Source organism: Channa argus, chromosome 1 (genome assembly GCF_033026475.1).
Source record: "Channa argus isolate prfri chromosome 1, Channa argus male v1.0, whole genome shotgun sequence".
Classification (NCBI taxonomy): domain Eukaryota; kingdom Metazoa; phylum Chordata; class Actinopteri; order Anabantiformes; family Channidae; genus Channa; species Channa argus.
In genome coordinates, this window is record NC_090197.1 from 50,936,308 (window position 1) to 50,949,700 (window position 13,393).

General features: G+C 40.0%; 1 protein-coding gene across 2 annotated transcripts; it reads left to right on the forward strand.

Annotated features, from left to right (window-relative positions):
• The first annotated feature begins 318 nt into the window (after window positions 1–318).
• LOC137098345 (kynurenine 3-monooxygenase) lies at window positions 319–12,918 on the forward strand. 2 transcript variants are annotated; one of them, XM_067474509.1, is made up of 15 exons: window positions 323–595; window positions 987–1,056; window positions 1,231–1,328; window positions 1,861–1,950; window positions 2,905–2,953; window positions 4,729–4,816; window positions 7,396–7,561; window positions 7,689–7,760; window positions 9,061–9,182; window positions 9,646–9,793; window positions 9,874–9,931; window positions 10,024–10,106; window positions 11,205–11,306; window positions 11,401–11,460; window positions 12,505–12,918. In XM_067474509.1, the coding sequence occupies exons 1-15, from the start codon at window positions 479–481 to the stop codon at window positions 12,649–12,651; spliced, it is 1,470 nt and encodes a 489-aa protein (XP_067330610.1). In that variant the 5' UTR covers window positions 323–478; the 3' UTR covers window positions 12,652–12,918. The 2 variants fall into 2 exon arrangements, with proteins under 2 accessions (XP_067330621.1, XP_067330610.1); XM_067474520.1 differs by lacking the exon at window positions 7,689–7,760 and having other exon boundaries at window positions 319–595.
• The last annotated feature ends 475 nt before the right edge of the window (window positions 12,919–13,393 follow it).

The window sequence follows — 13,393 nt, forward strand, 5'->3', positions numbered from 1 at the left end:
GTTATTATGGTTACTTTTTTAAGAACAACAGATAATAAAAGAATATTTGACAAAGTAAACGTCTTTCTCGCTTCGATTGGGGTTCACGTGTTGCGGGTTGCGTAGACGCTCTAATGGCTGTCAACACTAGATGGCGACACTTTTCCTTACATGTACATTACAAATGCATAGATGACCTGTCGCTGTAAACACAGTGAGGAGCAGTAGTCAAATCCCTCACACTGTGAGGGCTTATCCGACAGGTGGGCAGTGATTTTCTTAAGCACAAAAAAAAAAAAAAAAAAAAAAAAAAAAAAAATCAGCCAATTTATTCAGCCGAACAGGTTTGACTCCAGAGCGGCTTGTCAGACGCTAACTGGAAAGTCCTGTTTTTAATTTCATTTGTTTACTTTAAAAAAAAAAAAGGGGAACTGATTTCGAGAGTGGCCTTCATTGGATTCACTCCACCCCTCCTCCTGTGAATATCTACCCACTATTTATGTGCGTAAAAGCTGGACAGCGGGAGTCAGACCATCAGAGAATCCTGGGTACAATGGAGGAAACACAATGCAGATCGAGCAAGAAAAAAGTTGTAGCAGTGGTGGGCGGTGGTTTGGTAAGAAGGAAACGAAAGCGAATTACATATTCATTGCACTTTTATTCTCATTTCGTTTTTGAGAGGGGATGGGGAGACTTATTTTTGTAAAGTGTGGTAAACGATGCGTAATGGCATTTCAAATTGTAGAGTAAAGGAAATAAGATTGCAAACGAGTTTTTTAGGAAAGAAAACAACCCACCCAGCAAAATCACAATTGTTAAGTTAACTGAGTGTTAAATTAACAATTTAGCAGTAGTAAACTGACATTTTCATTTTGATTTATCCTGATGATTATGGTGTGTATTATGTAATTGCTATATAATAGGAGGTAATGGTGCTTGTGTAACAGTACAGAGCAATTTTGACTTTATTTTTGAAGTATTTGTCCTGTTTTCGCTATATCCCTTAGGTTGGGGCACTGAATGCCTGCTTCTTTGCCAAAAGGGGGTTTGATGTAGAAGTCTTTGAATGGAGGGAAGGTAGTACCCAAAGCGTCTTTTTGAAGTCTTCTTATTTTTTTTAAAGTAAATGATCACATAATTGTTTTCTTTGGGGAGCATCTACACATCGAAATGACTGAACACAAACCATGTTGTTTTTTCTTAATGAATCACATAAAACGTCAGAAAAAAACAGTGTGGGTTTTCTATCAGATATCCGAAAAGCCAAAATTGTGAGGGGAAGAAGCATCAACCTGGCCTTGTCTCACAGAGGCCGGCAAGCACTGAAGCATGTTGGAATGGAGAACAAGGTAGGCTGATTAAAGATGTTCACTAGAATAGGACTGGTGTTAACCCCTATGATCGAAAATTGGATTTCTCATAGTGAAATGTTAAATATATAGTGATGCCCCGGGGAAACCATCTGAGCTGGTTAGATGGTTTCCTCAGGGGATCTTTGCTTGCAGTCAACTCCAGATGTTTCATTTTGCCATCTGAGGTCAGCACTCTGTTCTGTTGGTCCACATCTGTGGCACTGAGCATGAAATGCAAGCCTGAGAACCCTGACTCCCACCCGTTTGTCACACACAACATAAGGCCGACTTTACAAGGTTTCCACATATACTTTGATCGACAAACATAGACAACCACCTGTCCGTCCATTGCATCCCAAAGTCTCTTTCCACTTACAGTGTGATAACCACAGCACTGATTTGCTTAAGAAAGGCAAGTTATGTTTCAAAACGTCTTTAAAAAAATGCCAGACATAAAGTTATACAAGGTCAATGAACCTAATTGGAAATAAATGTCAGTTTTGATGTGCAGAAACTGTTTTTTCCATAGATTGTCTCCAAGGGAATCCCCATGCATGCAAGAATGATCCACTCACTGAGTGGGAAGCAGTCCCCAATCCCTTATGGCAAAAAAGGCCAGGTAAGCCTACAGCTGGCGTTATATGAGTTTATATATTTAACATGTAATGATGCAATGAAAGCCAGGATATGACAAAATATCATGTTACCCTCTCGCCAATTATAAGACATCTTTTTTGTCAACTAGGTAAAATGTGTCTGACATGGAAGATGTGCTAATCGTTCTCTAGCAGGCAATTTGCAACATACAATCAGAAACTGTACAAGTGACCAGTAAAAGACAAACAGTATTTAACTTAATTACACTGATATGAATAATTCAGCACTGAATGTTCTGAACTACATATATTGTCATTTAAACTTGTTCTGCTTATAAATGATATCTTCTAGATGCTCGGTATATCAATAACATTTCCACTGTCACCTGTAACGCTTTGTGTAGCTGAAAATAATATTTTACAAATGTCTTATAAGTTTCAGTAAGTAAACAGACTGTAACAGTTTTCTCATGTAACCTGTTTCAGCTTGCAAAAAAAAAAAAAATATATATATATATATATATATATATATATATATATATATATATATTATTTCTGGTTTTGGTTCTGTGTTTCTACAAGCGCACTTGCAGAAACACAGCAAAGCTACAACACACACACACACACACACACACATTAATTCGATTTCCAGGATTCATCAAAAGTGATGAAAGTCTGCACTCTCACTGAAATTCTGTCACATCGAGAGAAATTACAACAAAAATAAAAGGAGGTTTGTATTCTGTTAGAAAATGTGTCCTCGTTTGTTGTGTGGAAATTAATGTTTTAATTATACGGCTGCCAGTTTGGCAGGGATTCCTAATCTGACGTGGGTAGACGAAACGAAAATACACAAAGAAGACAGTAAAAGCATGAATGAAGAGGGATGAGAGATTCTAAATGAAGTGTTACAGTTCTGTTCAGGAAGTTGTAGTAGCTACATGATATCAGTGTAATAGAGATTGTTCTCCTTTCAGTACATCCTGTCTGTAGATCGAGCCAATTTGAACAAAGAGCTGCTATCAGGTAAGTAACTGCAATTCTGCCAAAGTAGCTCCATTAAATTAAAAGGCGACTTCGCTGATCGTCACTTGCTTCTCGAGGTTCCAGTTTGGGGAGTGTATGTATGCATCTCCTTGTGCCTTTTCCATATCTCTGAGCTTCTAGCTGAAAAATGGCTCCAGATGATGGCGTCTGAACGTGTCATGCTACATAGGTTGCAGTTTGGCCGACTTTAAACTCAATTGAACTTCTAAAACCATAAAGCCCCGAAAAATCTCTTAAAAAAATGTAAGTTGATATCTGAGAGAAAATTTCTATATTGTTTTAATTTGTTCTGTTTATTATCCTGAGTTAAACACTTGCAGTACAGACGGAGAAACAAAAATGACCTGCTCCTCCAGGTGACTCAATTTAGACTGAAAAACTAGAGGAAGTTTAATACCATTCATCTACAGTGCACAACATTAATGAACTAAAACAAGCAATAGTTAAATGATGGCACAGATGTATTAATGTGGTACTGCAATAACTATATCAACATTTGCTGACCTTTACCACTATACCCTTAAGTAACCGTTATGGGAATATAGTAAATACTACAACATAGTGTAAAATATATCATAAGCGAAGATGAGTCCAGAATTATGAGTATGATCTTTCTCTTTAATGAGTGAGTGAGATTGATGTCAATTCTTCAATTCTATAAAAGTCTTAATTAAGTATCAAGTCTTTATCATCAATATATTTTCAAATTATGAACACCACAAAGTGGAGATATTGTCTTCCCACCAGTTGTCCTAAATTAACCTGTTTCCTTATTGAGCTGAGCCGTATCCGAGTCTTTCGACTGCACGAGAACATCAGGATGATCCCTTTGTCTTTGTGCTAGCAGGATTTTGCCTGATATTTAATGTGTCACTGTGTTCGCTCAGAGATATTGTGTGACAGCATGAGGTCTGTCTTAAATTACATTGCTTAGGTTGCTTGGGTGCGTTGAAAGAGATGCTGATTGTGAAGTCGTCGTTCTTATCACAGCTGATGCAGACACTTGGAGCCAGCACTGAGATGAAGAGATTTGGGAAGTGTGAGAGCCTAAACATCAGTTTTCACAAAATCAGATATACTGACCGCTGTGTCCATGTTTGTTCTTAATGAGATTCAGGCTTATCAGCGTGAGGTCATTCACCTTCAGCGGCGGATTGATTAAACTGCTGACAGTCTTTGTCCTTAGTGCATTTTATTACATCTGCAAAAGTTATTCAGTCACTGATCAGCCACAACAATTAAACCACTGACAGAAAGTGAACCTGTTTGTCCCTTGTCAGGGACAAACAGCTTGTGTTATGACAACAGTTCTTGAAGTTTATGTGTTGGAAGCAGGGAAAATGGTTATGTGTGAGGATTAGCGCCAAAGTGTGGAACATTTACAAACCTGTGAGCAGTGGTCAGTACCTACCAAAAGGACAACTGGCAAACCAGCTACACTAGTGCAAGTTGGGGAGAGGTGACAAGCTGAGCTGCTCGGATCCGACAGAAAGAGCTGCAGTAGCACGAATTGCTGATACATTTCATGGGGGCCCTGACTGACAGCTGTCAGAACACACATAGCATCACAGCCTGCTGCATACGGGGCTGTGTAGGCACATGCTGGTTTTTTATTTTGTGGTGGATCAGTGTGTGCTTTATCTCACTATTGTGATGTGAACTCATTGTATGACCTAATTACCTGTCATGGTCAACTGCTGGTGTTATGTCATGCATGTGATATAAGCTCTTTATGTAATATTTTGCTCCCACAGAAGCAGACACATATTCAAACACAAAGTTGAACTTCGACCACAAATTGCAAGACTGGAATGCTGAAACAGGACTAATGACCTTTGTCAGGTAAATAGTTACCTATCAGATACATGCACCCCATGTACTCTCAGCACACACACACATATAGACACATTCATTCTCTCCAGATTTTTCCTCCCGCACGCCGCGTCCTTTTTGTGGTTGTCGCAACCTAAACTGCATGAATTTGTGAAACCTTTTGTGAAAAACAAATTGCGCTAAATATTGCAGTGTTTTATAATGATTTAAACTGCAAGTTTGTGGAAATCACAGGGGGATCGGTTGAATGAATTGTTGCCAGCACAACACTGCAGATTCCTGGAGGGAATGTGTAATATATAGAAAGTAAACCAGGAACAGGATCCTCTTCTCTTTGGAATCTGTACTTTAACTTTACTGAGCACGTTCCTTCTACATTTCTACATATAAACACATTTGGCCTTGTACTTAACTGCTTGAGCTCTGGGATGGTGAGAAACGTCTTGCTTTTTTAATAAACCGTTCTTAAATTAAATGTTAGAAAAATATGATAACTTCCAGCAGCAGACACAGAGGAGCATGACCCAGACACACAAGCAAATATGATTTTGCTTTTGTGTAAATTTTAATACCAAAAACAAAAACCTTTGCACAGGCGACAGAGGTGAAACCCAAAGGGAAACAGACTGAGACAGAGTCTAGTGAACTAGGCTATGATGCAGGACTGAGGAGGCGGGAAATCAAAAAGGGCCAAAAACAGGTCGATAAATCGATAAACAATAAACAGGTAAACAGGACAACATTGAACAGGAAACCTGGTGGAAATGGAGCAAAAACTAAGAAGGGCCTCGCTGAGTGAGTGAGCAAAGTGGAAACAGATGAGTGTGTGAGGCAGGTGGCTGAAAGAGAGGACGGACGTTCACAGGGAAGTATAGTTACAACCCAGTTAGCACTGAAACACCTTCAGGTCTTTTTATTTGTGTGAATATATTTACCCACACAGCCTGCGGAAACACAACCTCTGTTTTATTAGATTTCTTTTTAAAAATTTAATTCAGCCATATCTAAAGTCTGAAAAAATCCATTTGAACTGTATATTGTCACCTTTATTTATTTATGCAGTTTATTTAAAGCCTGATGGTCCAAAACGTAGATTAGAATGAGTCACTGTGCCGTCACCGCCACAGAGAGCAAACACTTTAATTTAATCGGGTCGGTTCTGGTGTGCACATCCCGTCCCCACGCCTGTAGTTGACCCGTGACAGCTCCTATTTGCTGTCTCTGTCTACTGTGTATAATGAAATGTTCACAGAGACCCCTGCATCAGCCCCTTTTCTCCTATAGATGGCCATCGGCTCAAAATCCCGTAGACCTCCTCTATTCTTACAAAGTGGCCTGTAATTGTGCAACAGTCTTAATTTAATAATATGTCAATTTTGCCCACATGTGGAATTTATACCCAGGATGCAGGCTAACGTGCTAATTTCAAAGTGACAGATGATATATTTCACAATATTGAGTTGAGTTTGGATAGTTGTATATTTTATAACTGTTATATATTATATCCTGTTCTTGTTCCTGTGCCACCAGATGTTTGCATAGTGATGCACAAGATGTGACAAGAATCTAACTGTGCTTACAGCATTCAGCTGTCTGGGGTCAAGTAAAGGATTTACATTCTGCAACTTGAGGGTTAAGGGTGCTAAACCAATATTCAGATATAACCCTCTTAACACTGAGTTCCCCATATGAAGCTTCATGTCTGCTTGGGGCATTTATGTGTCCGGACTGTGAACAGTGGCAATTCTCAAATGACGTCACCTGGAAGAGTTTTTTATCATCAGGAGTTCAGATTATGTCATTTTGGGGGAGCTGTGGAAAAGCAGGTTGACCACGATAACATAATAACATAATCTGAACTGAAGGTTCCTCCAAGTGATGTCATCTGGAGTTGTTTTTCCAGCTAGAAGTAGAGAGATTTTTTAATTTAGGGAAGTCAGACCGAAGTTTAATGGGATTCATTTACATGTACTACCCTGGGGGGCGGCTGTGGCGGTTGTCCACCAATCTCACAGTTGTTGGTTCAATCCCCAGCTCCTCTGTTCACATGTCGAAGTGTCCTTGAGTAGCTGCATAGCAGTGAGTGTGTGTGTGATTGTGAGTGTGAATGGGTGAATGAGAAGCAGTGTAAAGCACTTTGAGTGCCGATAGGTAGAAAAGTGCAGACCATTTACCATTTACCCAAACTAGAACCAAAATAAGCAAGTTCAATACGAAGTGAAGGCGTCAATCATTGAAGTGTCAATCATTATAAATGATAAACTATGACCCTTCAGTTGGTATGTTGGTATGTTGTTGGCATGATATACCAGGTCAATGGTGTTATAACACTTGTAATTAAGTTAAATGTAGGTGTATAAAGTATTTGTGTTTGGCTTTTGGAAAGGGGGGCTGCATTAAGAATAAAAATTCTTTTTGAAGTAATACATGACAAAAAAAACCAAAAAGCTCGTGCAGCTGAATGCAAAATTGTCTGTGTATGTAGCAATAAGACTAAATATGAACATAAACGAAACACTTTCCACGCCTGAGTGAAGGCCTGTGTAACCTTTGCCTACTGTTTGTCATGTCCATGAAATGTTTCTCAGGCCGGATGGCTCTCAGGTGCAGATCAAAGCAGACCTGATTGTAGGCTGTGATGGAGCTTTTTCCGCCACCCGCAAGCAATTCCTTCGTCGCAGCCGCTTCAACTATAGTCAGACCTACATCCCCCACGGATACAAGGAGCTCACCATGCCGCCCATCAGTGGAGAGGTCAGTCTGCTGTACAGTTTCCCCCTCGCAGTGAAATTGTTGACATGCTGTTAATACCTGACACGCAACTTTCAAGCATCGCTGTAATTACTGTGTCTGTGTGTTGGATTTTCATTACCATCTTCAGTTTGCAATGAAGCCTAATTTTCTGCACATATGGCCACGAAACACATTCATGATGATTGCCCTGCCCAACTTGGTAAGTGTGCGTTTTCTTTTTTGTCTGTTTTGTAGCTGCACTGTTTTTTTTTTGAAGCGTCAGCCGTAAAGTGAGCAATACAAAATGTTTATTGGTCCGATTTACAGATACTTAATAATTTACAGGCTTAGTCATCAGAAATCCTCGGCTGTAAAACGTCCCCGCTTAACCTTCTTTTCACACATCACCCGTGTGCTCATTTTTAACTTCCGTCTGACATGTCCCTGTCTCTCCTGTCCTTCTTAATCCCACAACGATTTTACCGCATGACTCAGCACAACAAGGTGACCAGGTTAACGCAGCCCATAATTGGGGCACATTTGCATTGTCACCGACTGTTGACAGTTCCCATGCAGGAACACATTAAAGCTGCGAAGGAGAAAGAAACATCCTCGCTGCGGTGGATACCATGGTAACACAGGTCCTCAGGGAGGATAGATGGCCCCAGCTGTGATGGGCAGATAATGACATGGGTGGAGTTTCACTTTTACGTTTGTAACAATAGAAGATTCTATAAAGAGCTATAAAGAGAAGTAATGCAGCTCTGTATTAAGATATAACACGTGGCTGTAGTTTGTGCTGCCTTTGAACTGTGCTGCAGTATAAAAAAAAGGCTTCTTTCTCATTTAGCCAAGTCTCACTGATGTGCAGTAAAACGATACAAAGATCTGTCTGTATGATGCAACATAGTTGAACAGCACCACAAAATCTTCCAAAAATAGTCATAAACTATAATCTGTAAAACAGTTCTAACAAGAACATCAGCATCTTCATGTCGAGAGGATTTCTAACAGGAATGTTTTGGACAGTATTAGCTTTAACTATATGTACCTAATAAACTGGCAGCTGAGTGCTTATCATATTTTCACAGACACTCATATGAAGTACACACTAACACCTTTCTACCCACTTATACCTACATCCTTCTATATCTCAATGACTAACAGACACTTTTAACACAGACACTCATGGTCCCAGGGATAAATGTCACAACTTAACTAATCAGGACATCATTTGGTTCGTCCAGTACACTGGTTCATGAACAGCACATTCTGCAAACTCACGACATTCCCATCAGCTTCAAGGTGCTTTGACCCACCAGGAGCAACGCTTATTACTTATTGGTCTTTCTGAAAATGACCACAAACGACCCACATGACAACAGCTGCACAAAACGAGCAGCGTGTCAAAGTTCTAAACACTGCTAACTAGTCCTGATGTATTGAGGATGACGTGAAAGTACTTGGCAAGACATGTGAGAGCTGACAGCGCTGCTCCCTGTGATTGTTTTCCTACATAGGACAAGACATTCACGTGTACTCTCTTCATGCCTTTTGACGAGTTTGAGAAGATCACCACGGGTGATGAAGTCATCCGTTTTTTCCAGAAATACTTTCCTGATGCCATACCACTAATAGGGGTGTAAGTGCCTTTCTCTTCTCCCCCCCCCCTTCTCTCTTTCTCACCTCTTTGTCATCGGTTTTCCCCTTTGTCTCTTCATCCATCCTGCCAAGCCACCCTAAAAAAAAAAAACACTTTTATTTCCCATCATCTTGTGGAGTTCAGCTACACGTAAAGCTGTGATCTGAGAAGTGTGAAATTGAAGATCTACAGTCACGTGGCTTTGAAGGGAAACTGCATGTTGCATGAGCTACAGACATGCTCCAGTCTTTCCATTCACTCACTTTGTCTCTGACTTCATTTGAAACCCTCAGGAATATACAGCACGGCCGAATGCCTGTTGTCGTCTCAAGGGCACAATGAGCAGTTATTTCAGCTTATTCATGTATGATAGATATTTCTGTAGCAAGCAAAAATCCAAGTATGTTCTTAAAAAAAAAAAATAGTGAATGAGTTTTTGTTTTATTTCGTTTATGCTTCACAGTGATGCGCTCAAGAGGGATTATTTCCAGTTGCCCGCACAGGCCATGGTGTCTGTCAAGTGCTCCCCGTATCACATTGATGACAAATGTGTCCTTATGGGTGATGCAGCCCATGCAGTAGTGCCGTTCTATGGGCAGGGGATGAATGCTGTGAGTAATGCTGAATGGAGCACAAGATAGAGCGGAGGAGATATCAAATAGAGAATCCCTCATTCAGTTATGCTTTACAGGGCTTTGAGGACTGCATTGTCTTCGATGAAATGATGCAGCAGTTCAACGAGGATTTCAGTAAGTACTCGACGAACCAAGGTTGAAGAGGACAGAATTACGTGACGGTTCATCAGAAATTCTCGGCTGATTTCTATTGTGCATGTGTGCAGGTGCTGTACTTCCTGAGTATAGCAGAGTGCGAGTTCCAGACGACCACGCAATTGCAGACCTTGCCATGTACAACTACATCGAAGTAATATATAGTTATCCTCACATATCTGTATGCAACTTTGTGACGTTTAGAAATTGGTTAATATGTTTACTTCAAAGGAATTGTCACATATGTATGACGTGGCCTATATTACGAGACATCTTGCAGTATTCGGTTTATACCAAATCAAATTGCAAGAAAACAAGGATTGTTTGACGGAGGCCAGCTACCATTGATGCACCGATCAGTCACAGAATGAACATCATCTAGGGACACAAGTCCAAAAATGTTCAACTGTGTTCAAAGTGTGAGTCAAATCTGCTTCCAGCAAAATCAATGTGTTCACAAGGCGGATATGTGGATTGTGAAACATTTTGTATTTGCATGAATTTAATATTTGAAAGGGAGGTACAGAGCATATGTCAAATTTCAGAATAATTTGCACAATTCAGCCTGCAAATGGAAAGTATTCGAGGTAGACTGGCGATCTGTCCAGGGTGGAGGCTGCTTCTCGCCCTGTGACAGCTGGCCACTGGCTAATGGTCAATGTTTTTCCCTTAACACACCGTTAATTAGTATGAATGTGACAATAACCACACATGCTGCTTAATTAGTATTTATTTCCCAACGGTGCAAATATCTGAGAATCGTGGAGTCCACGTCACACAGATAATAATTTACCGTAATAAGAAACTTCAGTTGTCAAACAAACACAATGACACCTAAGACAGTTTTTCAGTCTTTAGCAACCTTCTAACTTATTTAACACTAGTAATCAGACTGATTCCACTAGACAGACAGACTCCACTAGACAGACTCCACTAGATTTACTGCTTGTATGTACATGAAAAGGCCTTTCACAGTCACAATGAAGCCATCTTACATTCTGATATTTTATTCTCTTTCTGTCATCATATCTGACAGCTGGACAACTCCCCTAACTCCCCTGTAAATCCATGCAGTCTAAAAGCCAGAGCTTGCTCTCAGCTCTCAGTCATTATTTTTACAGAACTTGAAATCGGCAGCGGTGCCTTGACGCTATGTCCAAACGAGTAGAGAATATATGTGTTCATTTCTGATGTGGACTTATTCAGTGACAGTTTGAACAGTCTGAAAAAATCGTTTTGTGTTGTTTTGTAGATGCGAGCGCACGTGAACTCCAAATGGTTCCTTTTCAGGAAACACGTTGATAACTTCCTCCACTTCCTCATGCCAAAGACAATAATTCCACTTTACACGATGGCAAGTATCCAAACAAACCCAACGATTACTGCAACGTTGCTGGATCTACTACACAATATACACCATCTAATGAGTCGCCCTTCACTGTCTCCAGGTCACTTTCACCAGGACCAGATACCATGAAGCTGTAGAGCGCTGGCATTGGCAAAGTAAAGTAAGATCCTTTCTCCTCTAGACTGGAGACTTTAATTTCATATGTTTTTCTGGATGCAATTTACCTTTACATGATAATTTATACCTTTGAACATTTTCATACTGTAATTGAAACTCTGTTGAAGTCGCAGCATTATCAGAAGTGAGCATGAAAGGTGGATGTGACTGTCACTGGGTAAATACTTCCCCTTTTTGGAACATTTGTTTTGTTCTGCGACAAACTTCGTCTGTTTTTCCCTGATATGACCTGTGCCAGTGGTTTACACACTATATGTACCTTCAGGGTGTGAGTGGAAAATTCCACGTGCTCCCATGTAAATTGTATAAAGCTGTAGGGTAGAGAAGACAAGATGGTCAACACCTCCTGCTGACTGCTGGTGATTCTTTGTTGAACTAAAACCTTTTTATGATAAAGTGTTTCCAAAAATGACAATGTCAATGTCAAACATAATCCGGTGTTTTCTATTGTAGCCCAAAGAGCTCAACACACTTCCACCTTAACAAAGCACATACAACTAGAGAAAACAAACTATTTTACCACTTTGGCAGCACATTTAACTATTTTAAATGTGCTTTTAAATGAGAGCTGCTATTAAGTTTTATTGTCATTCCCAAAGATGCACAGACATACAGGGGCTGTATGTTGTTGCCTATAGGTCCACAGTCTAACTTAAGGCACAAAACATAAGGCACTTAACAAAAACTTAAAAACATTCAAGACAAGCAAAAGGACAGGAGACACACTAAGGTGCGATGATATGTAAGTACTTCTTTATTTGGTTGTGTTGTTTTTGCTCATAGCATGTTCTTGTGCTTTGTTGTGTTTTCTCTGTCGGCAGCCGCTTTTTTTAATGCTGCGACTATATTCTTGAGTTAAAGTTGCATTTTGTCTATTTGTTTTCGTAGGTTGAATTGTGTTAAGCTCTGTGATGCTTCTAAAAGACTGAAGCACAGCAAACCGCTTACAGGCCTAAGTGATGGTGTGAGTGCATAAAACTGGCAAAAACGAAGTGGAGCTATGCTAATCAGCTTGTACCTTTCTCAGGTGATAAACCATGGCCTGCTGTTGAGCGCGGTAGGAGCTGTTGTGGGAGGTTCCTACCTGCTCATTAAGGGTCCGCCCAATGTCAACAGAGTCATCATCCCTGCTGAGAAAGTGTGGAACAGGCTTGTGGCCCTGCGGACCCTCTGAGCACTTCTGCACTGGCAGAACCCCTGATGTGACAGACAAGAGCAAAGACTGGAGGGGTCTGAATCCTAATCGGATTTGACTGAAGCCTCTAATTCACCAAAAGGCTCTGCCAGGCAAAGTAATGAGCTGCAATGATAAATAATAAACCAATCATAATATTCTATATCAAGGAGCCTGATACTGGGGTGTTCACTCATTTCATTTGAATATTTCTATGCTATAATTTGAAGAATTGTTAATATTAAAATAAAATCCTCACTGTCTCAGTGTCTAGTGTTGTGTGAGTACATATTAACGCTACACAAAGAATTGTGAATGAATAATCCCTCAGCTCACAGAGGTTGTCATATTTGTGATATAGGTTTTGGCTCAATATCAGTATCAGTTTTATAAAATAATTGAGGAATTAATTATTAAATAAGGCCTACTTTCTACTAATCCTGTATCAGCAAAATATCTTAGCTTAGAGAAATTTGACATTTCGGGAAATATGCTTCCTCACTTCCTTCTCACAAGTTAGATGACATGTGGACAACTGTCATATATTTACCGTTAACTTACAGTAGCCTGAAGACTAGAAGCTCGGCATCGTCCAGCGGTAAAAACACACCAGTGCCTCTAACACTCAGACTAACATGTTGTGTCCCTTTTTATTCATGCAAAAAAAACTAACAGCAAAACGAAGTGGTTTTAGTAGCTTTGGGCAGGAACATTTATTCAGACACCACTCACTAACTTGTAT